Consider the following 19,808-nt stretch of genomic DNA (forward strand, 5'->3'; position numbering starts at 1 on the left):
AATTGGATACACCGGAAATTTTCTAAATTTCTTCCGGTTTAAGGACGCTTGTTATTGTTTACATTAGACCACCCATCCATACCTTTAAAATATACCTCGTTTATACCTCATTTATACCTGGATTTTTTCATAAGGGAAGACATGGAGCCTATCTTCTCCCCTCAGATGGCGTAATTGAGCGTTGCCATCCCGAATGCATTTTTGTGCCAGAACCAGGGACTAATATAGGGATAAGAACTTCTCACTTTTCCTAGGGTGTTTTGAAAAGCAACATGTTATTAACAGGCCGGTTTTACACACAAAAAGTGGCGTTCGCAAGTCGCATCTTTATGTATATTATTTTCTGATATATCCGCCGTACATATGCATTGCGCGTAATAACTCATAATTTATGTAAATATTGAAGCATTGCTGCCTTTATGAGTGTTTTTTTAAAAGAAAGCAATCGTATTCTGCGTTGCAGGTAATGGGAAACCACGAAAACCGCTTTCAGTTTACTTGAAGTTAATGATTTCCAGCTAAATGCTCAGAAATCGCATTGAATTTTTTTATATAATGAATCGTTTTGTTAGCATCCTTGACAGACAGCCAATCATTTTTGTGAATATAACTAAATGCTGTTCTTTCTTTTATATATATAAATTTTAACTCACCCAGAAATCAAAGTAGCTCGTAATTTCAATATCGGAGTAAAACTATATTTATGAAAGTTATTGAAATAATTTATTTTAATCAAGATTAAATTTAAATTTTCAGATTTTGAGTTACGTGCAAAAGAAAAACCTCGTAGATTTTTTTTTTCAGATTGCTTTTACCGGTATAAGGATTCCAGTTAAATGTGCATCATCTCAAAGATATCATTTTTTAAATATCAGTAATTTTTTTATCATCTTTGTTAGATGGCCTATCATCTTTGTGAATCTAACAATACGCTTTTATTATTTTTAATTCAACCCAGAAATCAAAATAACTCTCAATTTAAGTATCGGAGTACAGTCATATTTATGAAAATTACAATAATAACTTATTTTAATTAAGATTAAATTAGAATAATCAAATTACGAAAAAGTCTTTTAGATTGCTGAGTGGTTAAAGGATTTCAGTTAAATGTTCATAATCGAAATGAAATTATTTTTTATAATCAGCAAAAAAAAAAATTTTTCATCCTTGACAGACAGCCTATTATCTTAGTGAATGTTGTGAAGCACTCTTCATATATTTTTAATTTTTAACACATCCCAGGAATCAAAGTAACTTGTAATTTGAGTATCGGAGTAAAATAATACATAAAAGCTATTGTAGTAGCCTGTTTCATCTAAAATTAAATTAAAATTAAAACAAATCAAATTTTGCGATGCAAGCTAAGGAAAATCACGAAAATGTTTTTCGGGTTTCTTGATGGTAACAGGATACCATCTAAATATGCGTTATAACAATGAAATTATTCTTTAATAATTAATCATTTTTTTTATTATCATCCTTGATATCCTATCATCTTAAGGTCTGGTTTCTTAGGACTTGCGCCTTATCTGGGCGTTAGCGGGACGTCAACGTCCTACTGACGCCAACAAAATACTGGTTTGTTAGCTCAAGGCCTGGTTTCTTAGAACTAGCGCCTTATCTGGACGTCAGCGGAAAGTTGACGTAGAGCTGACGCCAAAAAAATACTTTTTTGTTAGCTCAGCGTGAGCAGTCGGTCCAACGCAGACATTATCTCTCATTGCGCATGCGTTAATAACGTAAACAAATATTTATTTTGAATTTGTATTGATTTTGTTATTGTCGACCAGTGTTTTAGAGAACAAATAATGACTTTGTCCAAGAAAAAACACATTATAGCTGAGCTAAATGAAGAGTGCTATGTTTAATGAAGAAGCTATGTTTAATGTCAAAATCAAAATCTTGGCTGATTTCAATGTGCTGTTGGATGTTGTCCGCCATTGCTTCTGTGGTTAACGTCACGTTGTAATCCAACTGCAGTTGAGTTGGACGGCAATTGTAGTTCAAGATGAGCGTTCGATGACGTATACTATCAAACTCACAAATGGACCAATCAGAGGTTAGCGCTGATTTCCAGCTGACGGCGTCCTGTCCTAAGAAACCAGGCCTTTTAGAGAGTGTTGTGAAACGCTCTTCTTATTTTTGTTCTCTTTTGTACTTTTGTACACAATCCAGATATCAAAGAACTTATAATTAAATGCAGGAGTAAAATTATATTTTAAAAGACTTTTTCAATGAAAATAATTAGAATTTGCATTACCCACAAATAAAAACCCAGAAAACGTTTTAATTTATGCTAAGAGACGATAATGAAACTCTATCTTAGTATAATTATTAATATTTTCAAATTTATTATGCTTTATTTGAAATTTAGTGCTTTGGGCAGCTTAGATTGCTTACAAAAATTCTCTTTATTTTATTTATTTTAAGTACTTAAATTGCGTTTTTTTAGTTAATTGCGTTTTTTATAAAAAGTAAATTTTTAAAAATATATTAGTTTTTTTAAAAATTAACAAAAAAATTCAATTTAACATCTGTAAAATTTTTAATTTCAAATTTTTCTGGCACAGAGACAAAGATTGAATGTTATTAATTAATTTTATTCCCTTCAATTTAAAAAAAATTAAATAAAAACGAACAAATTATATACAGTGAGGTCAAAGTTCACCATGACGTCCGTTTGGTCCAGTGATTGATTTTTCTGCCTTTATATCTATGGCAAGAACAAAGGAGTTTTACATGTGCGCATTAGAAATTTTCACAGGTTCAATAATTTATTAAAGCTATTAGTCTTCATCAAGAAATTTATATTTTTAACAACGTTTAAATTTTGAAATACTTTGAAGTCGTTCTTGTTGTATGGCAAACGTTTGCGGGAAAACTAGCAAATCACGTTCTCGGTCTCATACCGAATTCCCAAATTTTTTGTATGCAGTAAGAATGTCCCCGAAAAGGAATCTACCACGAAACCCTCGTCGACTTTGCGAACTAGACCGTTTTAAACGTTGAATCACCAGCTTGTCCTAATTTCAAAACTTGTTATTTTAATTTCTAGCGTTTGGCAACTAACGGCTAAATTTAACCGCCGCGAAATTGCCATTTTAGCTTCGTGTGGGGTGCGGTTTACCGGCTTATAATTATCTATATTTTAGTAATAATAAAGTTATTATCATGTCTTCAAAAACAAGAAAATCGACTGCGTCCACTCCTGTGCAGTCAGCAGGAGCCAGTACTTCCCAATCTAAGAAAAATACTCCTCTTAGCCCGGCCCGTGTTTCTCGTATGGAAGAAAAATTGCAGCTGCAAAATTTGAACGATCGTTTGGCTACTTACATTGATAAGGTGCGATTTTTAGAAAATGAAAATTCACGGCTTGGTGGTCAAGTCACTACGATTCAAGAGAAATACGAGAGGGAAATAAAGACTACTAAAGAACAGTATTTTTCGGAAATCGGTGGGTTACGTACTGCACTTGATGCAACCAGTAAGGAAAAAGCTCAAGCACTCATTGAATTGAATAATATTCGAGCTAATATTGGTGAATTACAGAAAAAGTAAGTATTTAATGTGCATTAATTGATTACATTAATCTGTTTTATTTATTTAAATTTGAATTAATATTCAGGTTTTGTTTTGATATGCCTGTTATGACAAATTCATGTTGAAACAGTTGACATTTTTAATGTTATATGTTTAGAAAGTTTTATATCTCATGATATTTAATTTGAGCGATTATGGGCACAAACTATGTTGAAAAGCCTTTGTAAATAAGCAGTTTTAAGGGTATATAGCTGTTTATTTTTTACTTTACTACCTTGATAACTTGACTGTTAAATGTGATATTTCATTGAATATAAACTAAAAACTTAGGAATAATAATAAGTTTTACCATCACCGAAATATCATATTAAATATGCTCAACTTCTGACATGACAGAGGTTGTTACTATACGACTGTAATGCACAACCTTCATATCATTCGGGCCCGAATGGCCCATGTATACTTTCCAACAACTGCAGAATTTCCCTTAGTTTGCATTAAATACTTTTCATGGTGATAGCTTAGATTTTAAAGCAGTTCAAGTGGCAATGTCATGGTTCTGAACACTGCTTGCTTTTCTTTGACGCACTGAGTGATTCAGTTCTGATTCATCATCAGATATGACATAAGCACCTCGTAAAGTAATAGACCAGCTATATTTCATCATTGCAGGTGTTAAGATGTTTTTAGTTATTAGTATTCATATAAAAGTTTAAGTGGTCAACAAAAATGCTAGCACTTGAACTGCCAGTTCAACTTATTGTAATAGTTATATCTTTTAAGACAGGGTGTGTAGCGTTTTTAAAAAGTGCTTAAAGGTTCTTATTTTCGTTTTCAAAAGTCCTTAAAGGTGCTTTTTTTCATTGGGTATTTTTAAAAAGTACTTAATTTTCCCTTTTTTAAAAATGAGATTTTTCCTTTACCGTGCTGATTGATTTCCTTTACTTTCGCTATGAATTATGCAAAAAAAGAAACAATTCACATTGTTCTATTCAACGTTATCCCAATTAATTTAACCCCAATCTATTTTGGCGTAGTGTCAGTCCGTAGCGTATGAAAACGCCATTTGTTTTACATGATTCAAAATTTCATGATTTTTGACAATTGTCAAAAACAATGCAAATTTTTTTTTTTTTTTTTTTTTTTTTACTTGACTTGACGGTTACAAGAAAACCATCAATTGTCAAAAACTTTCCAACCTTGCCTAATTATGGCATTTTTTTAAAGTGCTTAAAAATATTTTTTTAGTGCTTGAAAAGTGTTTTAAAAGGTGCTTATTTTTTGTAGAATAATTTGGCTATGCACCCTGTAAAGTAATTAATAATGAGATTAAACTCCTGTAATGTTCAGTTACCATTTCTGATTCAGAAGTTGATAAGCATTCTTTTACACTAAAGCTATCTATTTAAAATTTGAAGAAATCAGGGGTCTGTCTAGGTTTTTCTGAGAGGTACCTATTTTGTGAAAATTTAGACATAATTTGTGAAAAATTGAAAGTTATACTTAAAAGTCAACACAAAAATATGGTAAAAATGTGGATTTATCGTTTCTTAAGGGATACAAAAATAAAATTTTAAGAAAAAGTATTTTGTGAAACTACAGTTTTTCTTAAAATTGAATTTGTGAAACTACCGTTTTTCCTAAAGTAGAATTTGTGAAGGTACCGCTAAACGGTAGTAAATTCGGCCTGGACAGACCCCTGGAAATCAAATTAAATGAGAAAGAAAATGCTATAAACACAATACTATTAAAGTAAATAAGCTTTCGATTGCCAGAAGCTAAAAGTATGATTGCAAATGAAACAAATCACCTCAATTTCAGTCGCCTTAATGTTTTAACGATTTTTTAAAAATATTTTATAATTTCACAGATATATAAGAGGTTAGACAAATACTCATGTTCAAAAGCTCTGATAAACTTTTTAACAGAGATATTTCCTTATTAGGATCTGTCATGTCAAGAACAATTAGCAAGGCACCGAATAGTTTTAAACTTTTTAAAAAAAGTGTTTTGTGGGCTGCTGCCTGAAAACCGCCAAGATTTGGCAATTATCCTGCTACAAATCATGAAGGGAGTTTTCAGTATCATGATTTGAGGACAAATAGCTGCCAAGTCTTGGCAACTTCCCAGCAGCGGCCCGTGAGAAACTAAAAGTTAATAAAAAATATCACAGAAGAAATCAACTTGAAAGGTATAACTCTTAGTCACCTCCAAGCAAAATTTTTGTTTTTGTTTTTAAATTTCAAGTTTAAAATCTATTTGGCATCTTGGCGATTATAGTTGCCTTGGTAGATGCCATTAAAGAAATATATCCTGTCACGATGCCGGAAAAAAAATCACCCAAACAATAGTGCCGTGATTGCCTTTTCACTTTACGTCCGGAATGGTCTGAAATATTAATAAAATAATGATTTAAGTGAATATATCAAAATATATTCTTAGCCGTGCTCTGTAAGTTATTCATATAGTTCACAGCCTTTCTCTGAATATTGGATAGTAATAATTTTATTTTTCCAACTTAGTTTCTGACAGTAAATTTAGTATTGAGACTAAAATGTAATTTTGATGAAATCATATTCAGATATATTCTGTTTAGAGTTAACGGATAATGAAATAGATAAATCCATTGGACACTTAGCATTTTCTTTGGTTGATTGACTCCGTAGTTATGTCGATTAGCTTTGACAAAGTTGTAACCAGTGGTAACTAAAAAAGAAACGGCCGACTGAATATGAAACTGGCAAATATATACAGTGTTAGTGATAAACAGTAAATTTTACTTTATTTTCATTAGTGATGTAACGAATAGTGATGGGGCCGAATACTTACTTTTTAAAAAAAAATTCTCTTTTGATTGTAATTAAAGTAATTTTCAAATTTTAAATTAAAAATTAAATCAATATTAACAAAATTGCTTTTTTAATCTTTGTATATTTAAAAAAAATTTAACTTTATTTATTTTTTGTAATAATTTAAATATCTTGATGCCAATAACAAGGCAATATGGCTTTTATAAATCTAAATAATTAATAATGGCATATTTTAGTTATAGTTATACTTGTAATTTATATGCTACTTTATTTAAGATAAGAACTCATTATTTACTACTGTTTAATGTATTCTTAACTTTCTTTTTTGTCAGAAAAATTATTAAAACTCAGAAAGTTAAGAACTTTTTAAAAAAATTCGCTTTTGAAATTTTAATTTTGTTATTAAATAATTTTCAAATTTTAAATTAAAAATGAAATAAATATTAACAAATTTTCTTTTTTGAACGTTCTATATTTTAAAAAAAATTTAACAACTTGATGTATTTTTTGTAATAATTTAATTATCTTGATGCCAACAATAAGGCTTTCACAAATCTAAATAATTAATAATAGCAGCATAATTAATAACAACATGTACTTCATTATTCGGCTAGGCCGAATATTCGGTAAAAGAGCCGAATATTCGGTACATCCCTAATTTTCATTATTGGTTCATGATGAACAGAATATAGGAAGAGCGTTTCTTCTGTACCTATTTATGTGAACTACCAGGGGTCTGTCCAGGCCAAATTTACTACCGTTTAACGGTACCTTCACAAATTCAACTTTAGGAAAAACGGTAGTTTCGCAAAATACTTTTTCTTACAATTAAATTTTTTTGTGTTGATTTTCTAATATAATTTTTAATTTTCACAAATTATGTCTAAATTTTCACAAAATAGGTACCTCTCAGAAAAACCTAGACAACAGACCCCTAACTACATCACCAAGTCACGAAAGGGTTTTATGCATAAACATTTAACAAAAGAAAGATTTGCCTGGAAGGTTGCTATAAGTTATACACAGTCTACAGAATATTTGTCCATACTATCCATTCTTGTTCACATCAATTACCTTTGCTAAGCAAAGGGATTTTTAAAATTGCATATAAAGTTTTTTATTTTAGTTTGATGTATGTTTCTGGTTTCTGTCCTTGGTGACTTTTTTTGGCATGTGCTTCTAATTTGTAAATCTTTCACCAGTTCCGAGTTGATTTCCTTCCTAAATGTTTTTTACATTTCTCTCATTCTATTTCCCAGCTGTAGCTTAAATTTTAAGTAGGCCCAATAAGAAAATATTCCTGCCTAGAAGTTTTTTTCTTCGAAATCTGGGTATATTTCAAGGATGAGATTTTTCTGCCTTTTAGTTACCATTTCACATAGCTACTTACTCTTCTGCATTTTAGAAATCCGTCACTAAATTTTTCCTTTTCTTTATAAAATTGTTCAAACATGTGTTATATCATATTCAAAAATATTGTATTAATACATCCTTTTTGCTTTCTGACCACTGTCATTCCTGCTATTTTAGTTTAGTTCATATTCTTCATTTAAGTTGGACTCTCTCTGTGATTTATTTATTTATTTTTATAAAGTTTTATTTGTTATTGTTCCATTGTCAGGAAAACTTGGCATTTAGGCGCAGGTCGTAATGCAAAAATTTTCCTGATTGCTGGATATATTTGCTTTCAAGGAAAATTTATAAAAAGAGTTGGAAATATCAAATAATGACATTCTTTAGTCATATGTGGTTTAATTGAATACTTTTAAAAGCTTGAACAATAGAATTTATTGATTATTATTCTTTTAATATTCAAGAATTAAAATATAAGGTCTGCAATGCGTCTTGTATTTTTACTTTCTTTTACTACTTGCTATAAACATTCTTTATAAAATAATGTTTCACCTTATATACTTAGTAGTTGTATAAAAGAATAATTTGCAGTAGGTTACTCGTTTAATATCTTTTTCTTTAAAGGCAGATAAACACCTGTAATAAAACAATATTGGAGTATCAGTAACTGATTTTTTTTTGTATTTTTAGGTTAACTAAGAAGGAAAGAGATTTTGCATCTGCTGAAAAGACTATTAATAGTTTGGATCATCAAAATCAAGATCTTCAAAATAAAGTCAACCATCTTCAGTCCGATCATAAAAAATTGGAAGAGAACTTTAAGGTAAATCAATGCATAATCAATATCTTAATTTTCTTAAAATTCTAATTTAGTCTTAGCGAATAATAATTCTAAGATAAATACCATGATAGGTAGTAATGTTTAGTTATTTGTATAATATATTAAATAGCTCCTGTATAAGTCCATCCCATATTATTGATTATAATAAATTTATGGTATGTAATGTGTATAAAAGGGGTGCCAAAATAGCCAATCAGGAAATTCCAACGTAAAAAAGATCATACAAAAGAATTATTAAATCTACAACATTTTAAAATATTTCACATTCTTCTCCGAACTCTGAATGTGATACATTGTCCCTTAAATAAAGATGCTGTGAGGCATGATGTAGAACTTTGCAGATAAGGATGAAGTAGAATCTAGCTGCCAACTCTACTGTATTTTGCCAGTTTCTCATGGTCTACTGGTTTAATTAAAATCCTCCTGGTTTTTGTACATTTTGGAAGTTGAGTATGTTTCCTAAAAAAATTCGTATTGAAGTAGAATTTTTGTACAGATTATGGCTTTTTTGAATATTTAAATAAGTATTAGTAATACATAATGAAGCGAATGTCATTTGTAGATATCAGTTCAAAGCTTTTTTTGAGCTAAAGTTATAAATTTATTTTTATTCAGAACTCTTTTTAAATTAATAAAAAAAAAAACTTTTACCTATGTTGCAGAATGATTCAGTTGTGAATGGGTGCATTGAATAAATAAACCATGTTTAAAAACAAACAAACTTTAATAAACAATATGATGGTACGAAATAGGGCTTTCAAATAAGCCATCCAGTTCAATCCATTGCCTGCCACATTAGCGATTACAGAGTTATTGTGAGTGATTACAACGTCCTTTTCTGGTCAGACTATTCTTTGTAACAAACTATTCTTTGATGAATTAAATGTCTATTAATATTCGAAATTAGAAGTAAACAGACATTATAATATTTCAAATATGTTTATGTCAATCATAAATGGAAAATATTGCAGTTTTTTTATTTTGATGCCTAAAATTTCCTATGTGTAAAATATTTACTACATTATGCAAAAATTATCATGAAATTTATATTTTGTAAAATCTCCTGGATATTTTCCTAGCCATGTTGGTACCTATGTAAAATTCATTGTAGAATGTGGCACTGCTGAAGTTATTAAATCTCACACAAATTATGTTCTGGATTCTTTAAATTTGTTACTTACATATATATGTATGTAAAGGTTTTCATTCTGAACTAATTTTTATTTTTGAAAATACTCTTAAATAAATTATCTCACCTTTTCTTATGTTTTTTCTGAACCTAATTTAAAGTATTATTTTTAATAAATACCTTTATATGTAGTGAAAATAAAGATATATGGTATATTTAGTTTCAGTTAAAAAAATTTTAACGAAAATCATCTTTTTACTAATTTAATATTTTCTGATAACTAATTTTGTATTTGTCTTAAATTTAGGAATGCGACCAAGAAAGAAGAAGTCTTGCTGCCATGCTAGCCGAAATAAAAGATCAGTACGATTCAAGTCTGCTAAAGATCGCTGATTTAGAAAATAAATTGCAGAGCATGAAGGAAGAAATTTCTTTCAAAGAGACAGTATATGAAAAGGTTTGTTAATTTTATTATTTTAATTAACTATTTTCTATTGAAAGCCGACTTTTTAAATAACTTCTTAACACAGAAATATTACTTAGATAACAAAATAATTGTAGATTATGTTCAAGAATTTTTAGTTGTTATTTTTTTGAAGTTTTATTATAATAGAGTCCATGTTAGACAAAGATTTTGGTTGTATGTTTAAAATATATTCATAGGTATGGATACATTTCAAATTAACTTTTCTTGTTTCAACCTTAGTTTTCGAGTTTTTTTTTTTTTTCTTCGAACTATCTGCAATTTTTATTATCCAGGGTGCTATTGCCATCCGATTCCGCAGATAGTTTGGACTCTACTGTTATGCTAATTCTATGAAGAAATATTTTACCCCATTTTGGAGAACATTCAGTTGTAAATAACCTGAGGCTTTTTGTTTATTTTAAAAATTTCAATTGATATGTTTTATTTTGAACTAGTTCAACTCGCTTTTAGCTGCACATGTATAGCATTTAACTCATTGGTAAGGTTGCTTTAGCGATATAATAAGAAGTAGTAATATATTTTATTAATTATATTTCTACTTATTTCTATTATCATAAAGTGTATTTCTATTGTGTTTTTGTATTACTGCCATAAATAAAATATCTAAATTAGCAAGCATAGTGTCAATTGTTCATAATATAAGATTAGATGTCTCACATTTTAAGTTTGAAAAAAAAATATCAAAGCCTTTTTGATATATTAAAATGCTTCTAATTTTATTAAAATCCTTTTGAAATTACATCAAGTTTAAAAAAATGACCTTTATGCTTAAATATAGCCTTCATGCTTTATGTTTATTCTTATGTGGTTTGTATTATAGTCACATTCAGATTAAATTAGAATTAAAACAAATGTTACATGAAAGGTTTTTCAAAGTAAGCGCATATGTTTATAAAAATTATTTTACAAAAATTGCCTATATATCTACTGGTATGAAGACATTTTTTTCTTGTCAGCACTTTATGTGTGCTATTCCTATTTTTGTTGACTTATTTCATATTATATATGTTTTAAGTACTTGCTGCAGGCATAGTAAACACAGTTCTTGTCTTCATAATGTTTTATTTCTAGTAAGCATATTCTTTTTTACTTTATAGGAGCTGTCCGATTCTAGAATGTTGAAAACAGTCGAAATTTCTGGTATTGATGCCAGCATAAGACAAGATTATGATCAAAAGTTAGCAGATAGTCTAAGGGAACTCAGGGAACAATATGAAAGCCAGATGTTTGCAAACAAAGATGAACTTGAAGCTATGTATCAGAAACAGGTAAGGTTTTTAATAAGCTTACAAACTGCTTAATTCCTTTTATGTATATAGTCAAAATTCAGATCAAATCTATTTTTACATTGTTACTATTTTCTTTTTGTTTTGTATTTATTTTTCTATTAATTATAGATGGCAGATTTGTCCAGGAACTGTGAGGCTAAAATTAAATCAGCTCATGGTAAAGAAGAAGAAAGTCGCACTATCAAGACGCGTGTAGAATTTTTATCATCTAAAGTGTCAGAATTGGAAACTTTGGTAAGGTTATTTCTTGTTTTATTTTTAAATTCAAAATGTTTTGTTCTTAAGGTAGCTTAAGTAAGTTAGATTAGTAGCCTGTAGTGAGGCAAATTCGCAGCAACACGGCGACATTGTTGCAGAACACTACATAGTTCTTGCAAAAAGATTTTTCTTTTGAAAATTAATCCTGCATTTAAATAACCACTTTTTGGCAATTTACAAAGATAGTATCGTAAATTGATATGTTTCGATTGTATTTTCGTTAGTTATCGATTTTGGTTTTCACGTGGCTTTTAAATGTCCCATTATGTTTTAAACAATATGGAAAATTTGAATTGTGCATTTGAGTATTTACTTTTTAAGGCAATGATTTTATAAATTTTTTTTGGCTGTTATTGCTATCGATTTCTCCATAGTTTTTAAATCTGATTTTATTATTTTTTTTACGATGTGTCTTACAACAACCTAATCTCTAAACTAGACACGCATTTGAGTAACCTCTTTTTGGAGGAGTCCGATTCGCGGCATTTCGTCATCAATCATTTTTTCGCCACTTACTACTACGGATTTCATGATTTTCAATCTTTTATTTATTTATTTTTTATTGTTATGGTTTTTTACAAATTACGAAGAAGGAAATAATTAGTGCGTTCCCCCTCCCCTACAAAATGCGAGAATATCATCCATAGTGTTAGAAGAAAAAATTATTACATGTTTAATTTAAAAATATATACATATATTTGTAAACACACCCTTTTGTTATTTTAAATTAGTACTATATATGTTTGTTACTATTAAAAGTATCTTGCATAAAGAAATTAGAGCTAGAGAATTTTGTCACAGATAGCTTGAATAAATTCTGCCACAGGGGCTAGATTAAGTTCATTTTTAAGGTCCATTTTTAAACAGTGATTTTACTCGCATTTCAGTATCCAATTTTACCATAGTTATATTAAACAACTGAAAAGTTTTTTTTTTTTTTTCATTATTCATATGCAACTAATGGACGATATTTAAAAAAATATTTTTTAATAAATTCTGTGTTTGATAAAAACATTTCCTATAGTTTTATTTGCTACGCATTTTCGGAATGTTAGTGTGTATGTATGCGAGACGAGACAGGCTTGACAATTTATAGTGTTTTCAAGCTTTATCTTTGTTAAACATAACTTTTTTCTTTATTTTCTTCTCTCATTTTTTTCATAATAAGAAGAAATTTTAATGGCTAAATACTTAAGTAAAACATGAAATATGCGAAACTTAATAAAAAATATTCATTTATTGCATGACTCAGAAGTGCTGAAAATAATAATTTTTTTTCCTTACCTTCTAACTAGAATGAGGGACTTAAAAACCGAGTAAAAGATTTAGAGCTATTAATCGAGCAAGAAAGAGAATGGAATGCCATGAAATTAAATGAGAAGGATGAAGAAAACCGTAAGCTGAGAGAGGAGTGTCAAATTCAGCTCAATGAATACCAAGATTTATTGGGAATCAAAGTTGCCTTAGATATGGAAATAGCTGCTTATAGGAAACTCTTGGAAGGAGAAGAAGCAAGGTAATATGTTTGATAATTTAAAATTTTCTTACAAAAAGGTTTTCTACATTAAATTTTGATACTGTATAATATCCGCTTTTCTTAATCTGGGAGTGAAGTAATCAAGTCGGGGGAAGTCACAAAATTAAGTGTAACATGCATATAATGTAACACTAATCATTTCCTCAGTCTCGAAACAAGAAAATATTTTTAAGCTATTACAATGCATGTGATTACTTTTTGTCTTTTAACAGTATAGTTAAAGGGCTAGTTGAATTCGTTAATATGCGTTTCCACATTAGTAAAGATAACAGGAGTAAAACAGTTTTTTTTTTCTTCTTTTGAATCAAGAAATAAGATTTTTTTTGTTTTATTTTTGGAAAAGTAGTTGTTTTAAGTAAGGAAACATCAGAAACTCTGAAAACTTTACTTTATGCTTAGTATAGTTATGTTTGTATATTTCAAGTTGATTAATTTTCCTTTCTAAAAAAAAATAAAAAAGATTACCCATACTTCGACTATTATAAAAAAAAAAATGAATGTACATATTCAATTAGTTATGTTAGATTATATTTATAGGATTCTTTGATAAACACAAAGAATTTGAGCACTGTAAAAATTTTGATAAACAGTGTTTTTTTATATATACATGTTGAAATTGCAATGTTTGAGAAAAAAATGTATAGATTATTAAGATGTATAATATGTTGAAAAATATACTTTTCATGAAAAAAAATTAATTTTCAAAATTTAGTGTGTAGCGAGTAATTAACCACAATCACTGTAACTTGCTAAATATTTTGTTAAAAAATTTTTTCACATTTAATTTGTTAAAAAAATTTTCTTAGTTAAACTTGTTCTTAGTTGTTGAAAATATAGCTTTGTTATGTTCATATATGTGACAAAGTATTAAGGTACAACTGTCAATGTTAAATACAATTATTATTAAAGTTTAATACTGTTTACTTTTAATGTCAATTGTCATAAAAGTTCAAAATAAGTTGGAATACAGATTTTTTTCTTATCTCAGATGCACTGTCAATTGATGTTCCTTGTTTAGTTTAATTTCTTTGCAAATATTTTTCCTATCATATTTATAGGTTATATATTTAATTCTCTTTCCTAATACTTAAGGTAAATAAACTGAATACTATTTAAAGTAGACCAAGCGCAAACATAAAAGGGAAATTTAATTTTAATATTTAGCCAGTTTTGTTACTTAGTTAAATTTTTTCAACAGGTTAAACATTTCTCATGAAGAAAGCAGCATATTGGGAGAATCAGTATCGCGAAGTACACCAGTTCGTCGCACTCCTCTTAGAACCGCCAAGAGGAAACGTGCTCATTTTGAGAGTGAAGAGACATCTGCCAGTGATGTGCAAGTGACAGCATCAGCTAAGAGTGATATTGAAATCTCCGATCACGACTTAGAGGGAAAATATATCAAAATTCACAATAAGGGCAATACTGTAAGAATAACTTTTATCTTTTCTTTTGCTATATTGATAATTTGAATTTAATATAAAATATCAATAACAAAGAAAGTTTTACTTTATTTCCCCAAGTAAAACTCTAGCTAAATAATGTGTAGTTTAGTGACATTTTATGAGGTATATTTTGTTTTATGTATCCGTGCTAGGTATACTACTTGTTAATTATCTACTTGCTGCTTTTAATTCTAGGAATTCTGGTTAATGGAAATTCTCATTGGTTTTATGTTGGTTAGTTAATAAATAGTTTGTAAGCAATTTCTAAATGAAACTGTAACGAATAAACTAGATATTTGTCGATAGCTAGTACATTTTTAAAAACTTTAATGTCTATAGATTTAAAATATTGTGTTATAATTTTAATTAAATTCAATAAGTTCATGTTAGTATAATTCTTGAATGGAAGTTATGTTAAATATTTACCAAAAAAAATTTATCGAAAAAAAAGAAACACTTTATTCCAAGATGAATTTTTTGGCAACATTATTATCCTTTTATGTAGTTCAAACTCAGATTAATTCATTTTCTCTTGACTCTTTGGGTGTTTTATTTAAATTCCTTGATTTTCTCCGATTGATAAAACTCCCTATGCTATTGCCACTCAATAGTGGCCAAAACTTTTGACTTGAATGGCTTAAAGACGGAGTTTCTGGGCATTAAGTGAAACTCCAACTAGCATCTTGATCAATTGCAGTTGATTATTGTGGGCATAAAGGTTTGTCTGAGAAAAAGAGCTACATTGAGACAACTGCTCTGTTGAATTGAGAGAACCAAGTGCAATAACTGCATATTGCTGGTGTATATAAACAAAAAGCAGGAAGATCAACAAAAAAAAACTTAATAAAATAAAGCAATTCAAAAGAAAATTAGTGTTCGGGCCTTACATTGGTGCAGGTTTGGAACAGCTGCTTAAATTGCTCTAAACTGCTTAAGAACGAAATTTCTGCTCTGAAATGATTATGCTGACAGACTGTTTCAATCCCTGTTGGTGTTAAGAGATTGAAAAAAAAAATTTCAAATTAAGGAAATATTCATTTAGGTTTGGTCTAAATAATGAACTAACTTGTTGGTCAGGGTATCTTGAAACCGAAGCTTAAAACACAGCTCATCCTATGTATTAAGTCAAAAAAAAAAAAAATTTGAAAAGTACATTTTAAAGCAATTTGATGAGCTTCCTTATTTTAGATTTGGTCGTAAGATTCCAAATCATGGTGCTAGATGATAACCACTTTCTCATGTGGAGAATATTTTGGATGCTATTAATGTGTTGATTAAACATTTCATTATTTAGAAACATATGTCATAAAGAACTTTAAAACTATTTAATAGTAAAATTTCTTTGAATATTGATTTTTTTTTGTGGAAGACAAATGTATTATTACTGTTTATTTTGCAGGAGGTTCCTTTAGGAGGGTGGCAATTGGTTCGCAAAGCTGGTGATCAAGAAATCATTCACAAATTTACTCGAACTACTCTCATCAAACCAGATACATACATAACGGTTTGTATCTTTTCACCTCTTAAATTTTGATTCCACAGTATAAGATTTAAGTGGAATTAATAAAATGACCTAATCTAATTTAGCAGTCTTATTTCCAGAGATAGTAAAAGGAATTTATGATACAATTTTGGATTTAAAAAAGGTTTATATTTATTTGTGAACGAAATAAAACAAAGTACTTAATTGTGAATCAAAATTTGTAAAGGGGATGGTTTTTAAGAAAATTCTGAATAATTTGTTCACGCTGTATTACTTAAAAATATGAACTTCAAGGTTACTATACTAAAATTTTATTTGTAAATATTGTAATGAGTTGTGAAATGTTTTCCATTACAATGTTTATTAATTTTTTTTCTTCGTGTCCTATCATAATTATAGTTTTCCCTTCCTCACTCTGATTTAATCTTAACAATTTTGATGAAAGATGTCTCTGAGAAGTTAAGATTTTTTTATATTATTATTTATTTTTTATGCTTGTTGCACGGCTGCCAACTCTTTAGCATTTTCTGCCTTTTTACAATGGGATCTCTGCATTTTGAAAGTGTACATTAAAATTTTGCACATTCTTAAATTTGCTTATCTATACGCATGTATGAGCTTGAGGATATGCTTTCCTGCCTTGCTGAGACAACAATGGCATTTTAAATTTTCCCTGTCATTCAGCCTAGTGGATGATGTGTGTCATTAATTGATGCACAATATTAGATCTTAAGTATTTGATAGTTCGAGAAAAGGGATAATAATTTTCTTTTATTTAGGATTTATTTGAACTAATTTTGTTAAACACTACATTCCACTTGTAAAACACCATATTCCAATAACTAGTTCTGATTCTTTGTATAAGGAATTTAAATTGAAAACACATAAAAAAAACTTCAACATTTTCTTTAATTTTGCAGTAAATCTCCAGTGTTTTAAAAAATGGGGATTGGCAGATATATTGTAAATATAATTAGTGAGAATGCAAATGGTTTACTTATTATAAAATATATTTTAATCTCATAGTTTTTTATCTGCTATGTAAGTTATATAGTTTGTATTATATTATGTTAAGATAGCCAATTTAATTTCTAAGAATTTTATTTTTTAATTTGGGAGTTTTAGTGGTCAGTAATTGTATTTATTTTTATAGGTGTGGAGTTCTGATGCTAATGCTGCACATTCTCCTCCGACTGATTATGTTATGAAAGGGCAAAAGTGGTTTGTGGCCGATACAATGAGTTCTGTTCTTCTAAATAATAACAAAGAGGTAAGTTGAAATCTTTAAATATTTAATTAAGCAATGCTTTTTTCCCCTTCCATTTTCTTCCGATTAGTACTATTAAATAAATTTGGTAATGCTCACATATTCTTATTAGCTTGGTTTTTTATTCTTTCTTTTTTAGGAAATGGCAGTTAGAGAAACAACTAAAAGAATCTCACGTTCTTATGAACAGAGAGTTTTAGAATCTGGTGCATATCCTCCTGAAGAAATATATCATCAACAAGTAAGCCAATTTTATTATCTTATCATGAACAAATCTAGTTTTTCATTTTCATTACTTTAGGGATAAGTATTTTGATGCAAGTCATATTGTGTAACGCAAATTTTTAAATTATCTTATTTGGTATCAATAATTTCTATTGTTCAGTATCAAGCATTTTTTTTTAACTAATAGTAAGTGGCAAAGATCACCAGTTAAAACAATTCTTACTAATTTCGGTTATTCACTTTTTTGTCAGCTTCAATATTGAGAAAAATGTATGTTTACTCAAGGTAAATATGATTAATTAGATCCAATATATTACGTCTAAAGATGTTTAAAAAAAAATTCAGAAGTTTTGAATTTTTTTTCACATTTCTGAATGCTAACTAAACTCAGCATTATTTGAAATAAAATTACAATTTTCATTTCATCTTAATTTCTTTTTGTTTCTGAAATACAAATTTTTGGAGACACTTATATTGTCAAAGTAAAGGAAACCTTTATTAAATAATTTTTTTTAATTAAGTGTATTAGAAGAATTGAGTCTTCTTGGTGCTGTTTATCAAACACAAAACAATAGGCCTCAAAGCACCGATAATGTAGTTTACAAAAATCATTTTGGCATTATGAAAAGCATTATCAATAATTTTGAAGTTCTGCTTGATTAAAATGCATATAAATTGCTTTTAGTAAAGTTATTTGATAACACAACTACATTATTGTTTTCTTTTTCTTTACAGGGCGACTTTGGTCGGGAAAGGTGTGCTATCATGTAACAGTCAAAAATTGTATCATTGCAATATTATGTTCTGATCTGTAATTTTAAAATGTCATATATTCATAATTTTAGCAATCAATTTTGTAAGATTGTTATAATTTTTTTAAAAACATTTCATTAACTCATGCCTTAAACTGTTTCGTTTGATCAATTGTAATCAACTGTGTCATGTCATTAAAAAAGCTTTATGATTATTTTTTAAGTAGAGATTAGTATTCATTATAAAATTCTGTGTGCTTTTTTTCAGTGTATTTTTATTTAGATGATTTAGTTGATGCTTTCTGATTTTATCTCTTTACTCTACTTAAAAGTATGGTAACAGAAAATGCTTTTTTTTAAATGACTTTTTTTTGTAAGGATTGTAAAATAGATAAATTTTTATTAGATCCTTTAAATTTAATTTATATCATTAAACTAATTACTGTTGATTTATCTTATACATATTATTGAATTTTAACTTGTAAAGTCAGGTCTTCATAATCATGTCAAGTTTCCTAATAAAATGAACTGCCATCTCTCATAGTACAAACTAAGCCCGGTTTTAGTTTGTAATTGTGACTTGATCTCATTATCATTCATGGCACATTAAAAGAGATATTGAGTCACTTTTTCACAAGTCACTGTAATTATAAATCATACTTTATTGTTTTTATGATGATTTTTTTTAAGAAAAAATTACTATGTTTTGTTTATTCTCAGTGTTGCTATACTAATAAATTATTTGCTGTTTAATAAGGTAATCTGATTTTTGGTGGCCCAAGGAGCTCTATTTTTTCCTATTTAGAGATAATTGTCTGAAAATGCACTGCCTATTGTGTGATAATTACATACAAATATCATTTTTGCTTTTGTTTTTATGAGTATTAATTTTGGTACCATGTTTTGAATTTAAGTTGTGCCAATGTTTGAATGTCTATGTCAGTAAAAATAAATTTTATTATTTCAGCAGATCATGTTGTTGTTCTTATATTTAAAAGGAACAGTCGACTTTTGCAGTCTAAGATAAAACTATAAAAACTTATTTTATTACATTTGGAAAGCTTTTGTGGCAATGCAGTACTAAGGGCTTAACTAACAAATATTGTAAACACTATTTCTCCACCCTTTACTGTGTCTTAAGTTTGTTTGTTTTTTTGTAAAAAAATATTGAATCAAAAATGACAATGATACTAAAAAGCACCCGAAATAAAAAATTTATGGAAAATATGTTTACAATTTTATAGCTAACAGATAAAACACATTAGTATATAAAAAGCATATCATTACTATAATTTGTATAAGATATAGCTTTGTTGCTTAAAAAAAGAATGGATGATACTTTTTATATAATAATCGTTTTTTTCATTCAAAGTATTTGTGCTTATTTATTGT

General features: G+C 28.4%; 1 protein-coding gene across 1 annotated transcript; it reads left to right on the forward strand.

Moving 5' to 3' along the window:
* The first annotated feature begins 2,990 nt into the window (after nt 1-2,990).
* LOC107439873 (lamin Dm0) lies at nt 2,991-19,385 on the forward strand. The gene is made up of 11 exons (XM_016052604.3): nt 2,991-3,554; nt 8,394-8,526; nt 9,981-10,130; nt 11,258-11,428; nt 11,558-11,683; nt 13,003-13,223; nt 14,443-14,671; nt 16,089-16,193; nt 17,326-17,442; nt 17,579-17,680; nt 18,400-19,385. Exons 1-11 carry the CDS (start codon nt 3,172-3,174, stop codon nt 18,433-18,435), a joined length of 1,773 nt encoding a protein of 590 aa, XP_015908090.1. The 5' UTR covers nt 2,991-3,171; the 3' UTR covers nt 18,436-19,385.
* Nucleotides 19,386-19,808: the final 423 nt, after the last annotated feature.

Source organism: Parasteatoda tepidariorum, chromosome 2 (genome assembly GCF_043381705.1).
Source record: "Parasteatoda tepidariorum isolate YZ-2023 chromosome 2, CAS_Ptep_4.0, whole genome shotgun sequence".
Taxonomy (NCBI): domain Eukaryota; kingdom Metazoa; phylum Arthropoda; class Arachnida; order Araneae; family Theridiidae; genus Parasteatoda; species Parasteatoda tepidariorum.

Bases quoted from the DNA above. Each gene is read 5' to 3' on its own strand.
- LOC107439873 (XM_016052604.3), top strand. From the start codon at position 3,172: ATGTCTTCAAAAACAAGAAAATCGACTGCGTCCACTCCTGTGCAGTCA. The intron at 8,527-9,980 runs GTAAATCAATGC...TCTTAAATTTAG, and splicing joins AATTGGAAGAGAACTTTAAG to GAATGCGACCAAGAAAGAAG. The intron at 14,672-16,088 runs GTAAGAATAACT...TTTATTTTGCAG, and splicing joins TTCACAATAAGGGCAATACT to GAGGTTCCTTTAGGAGGGTG.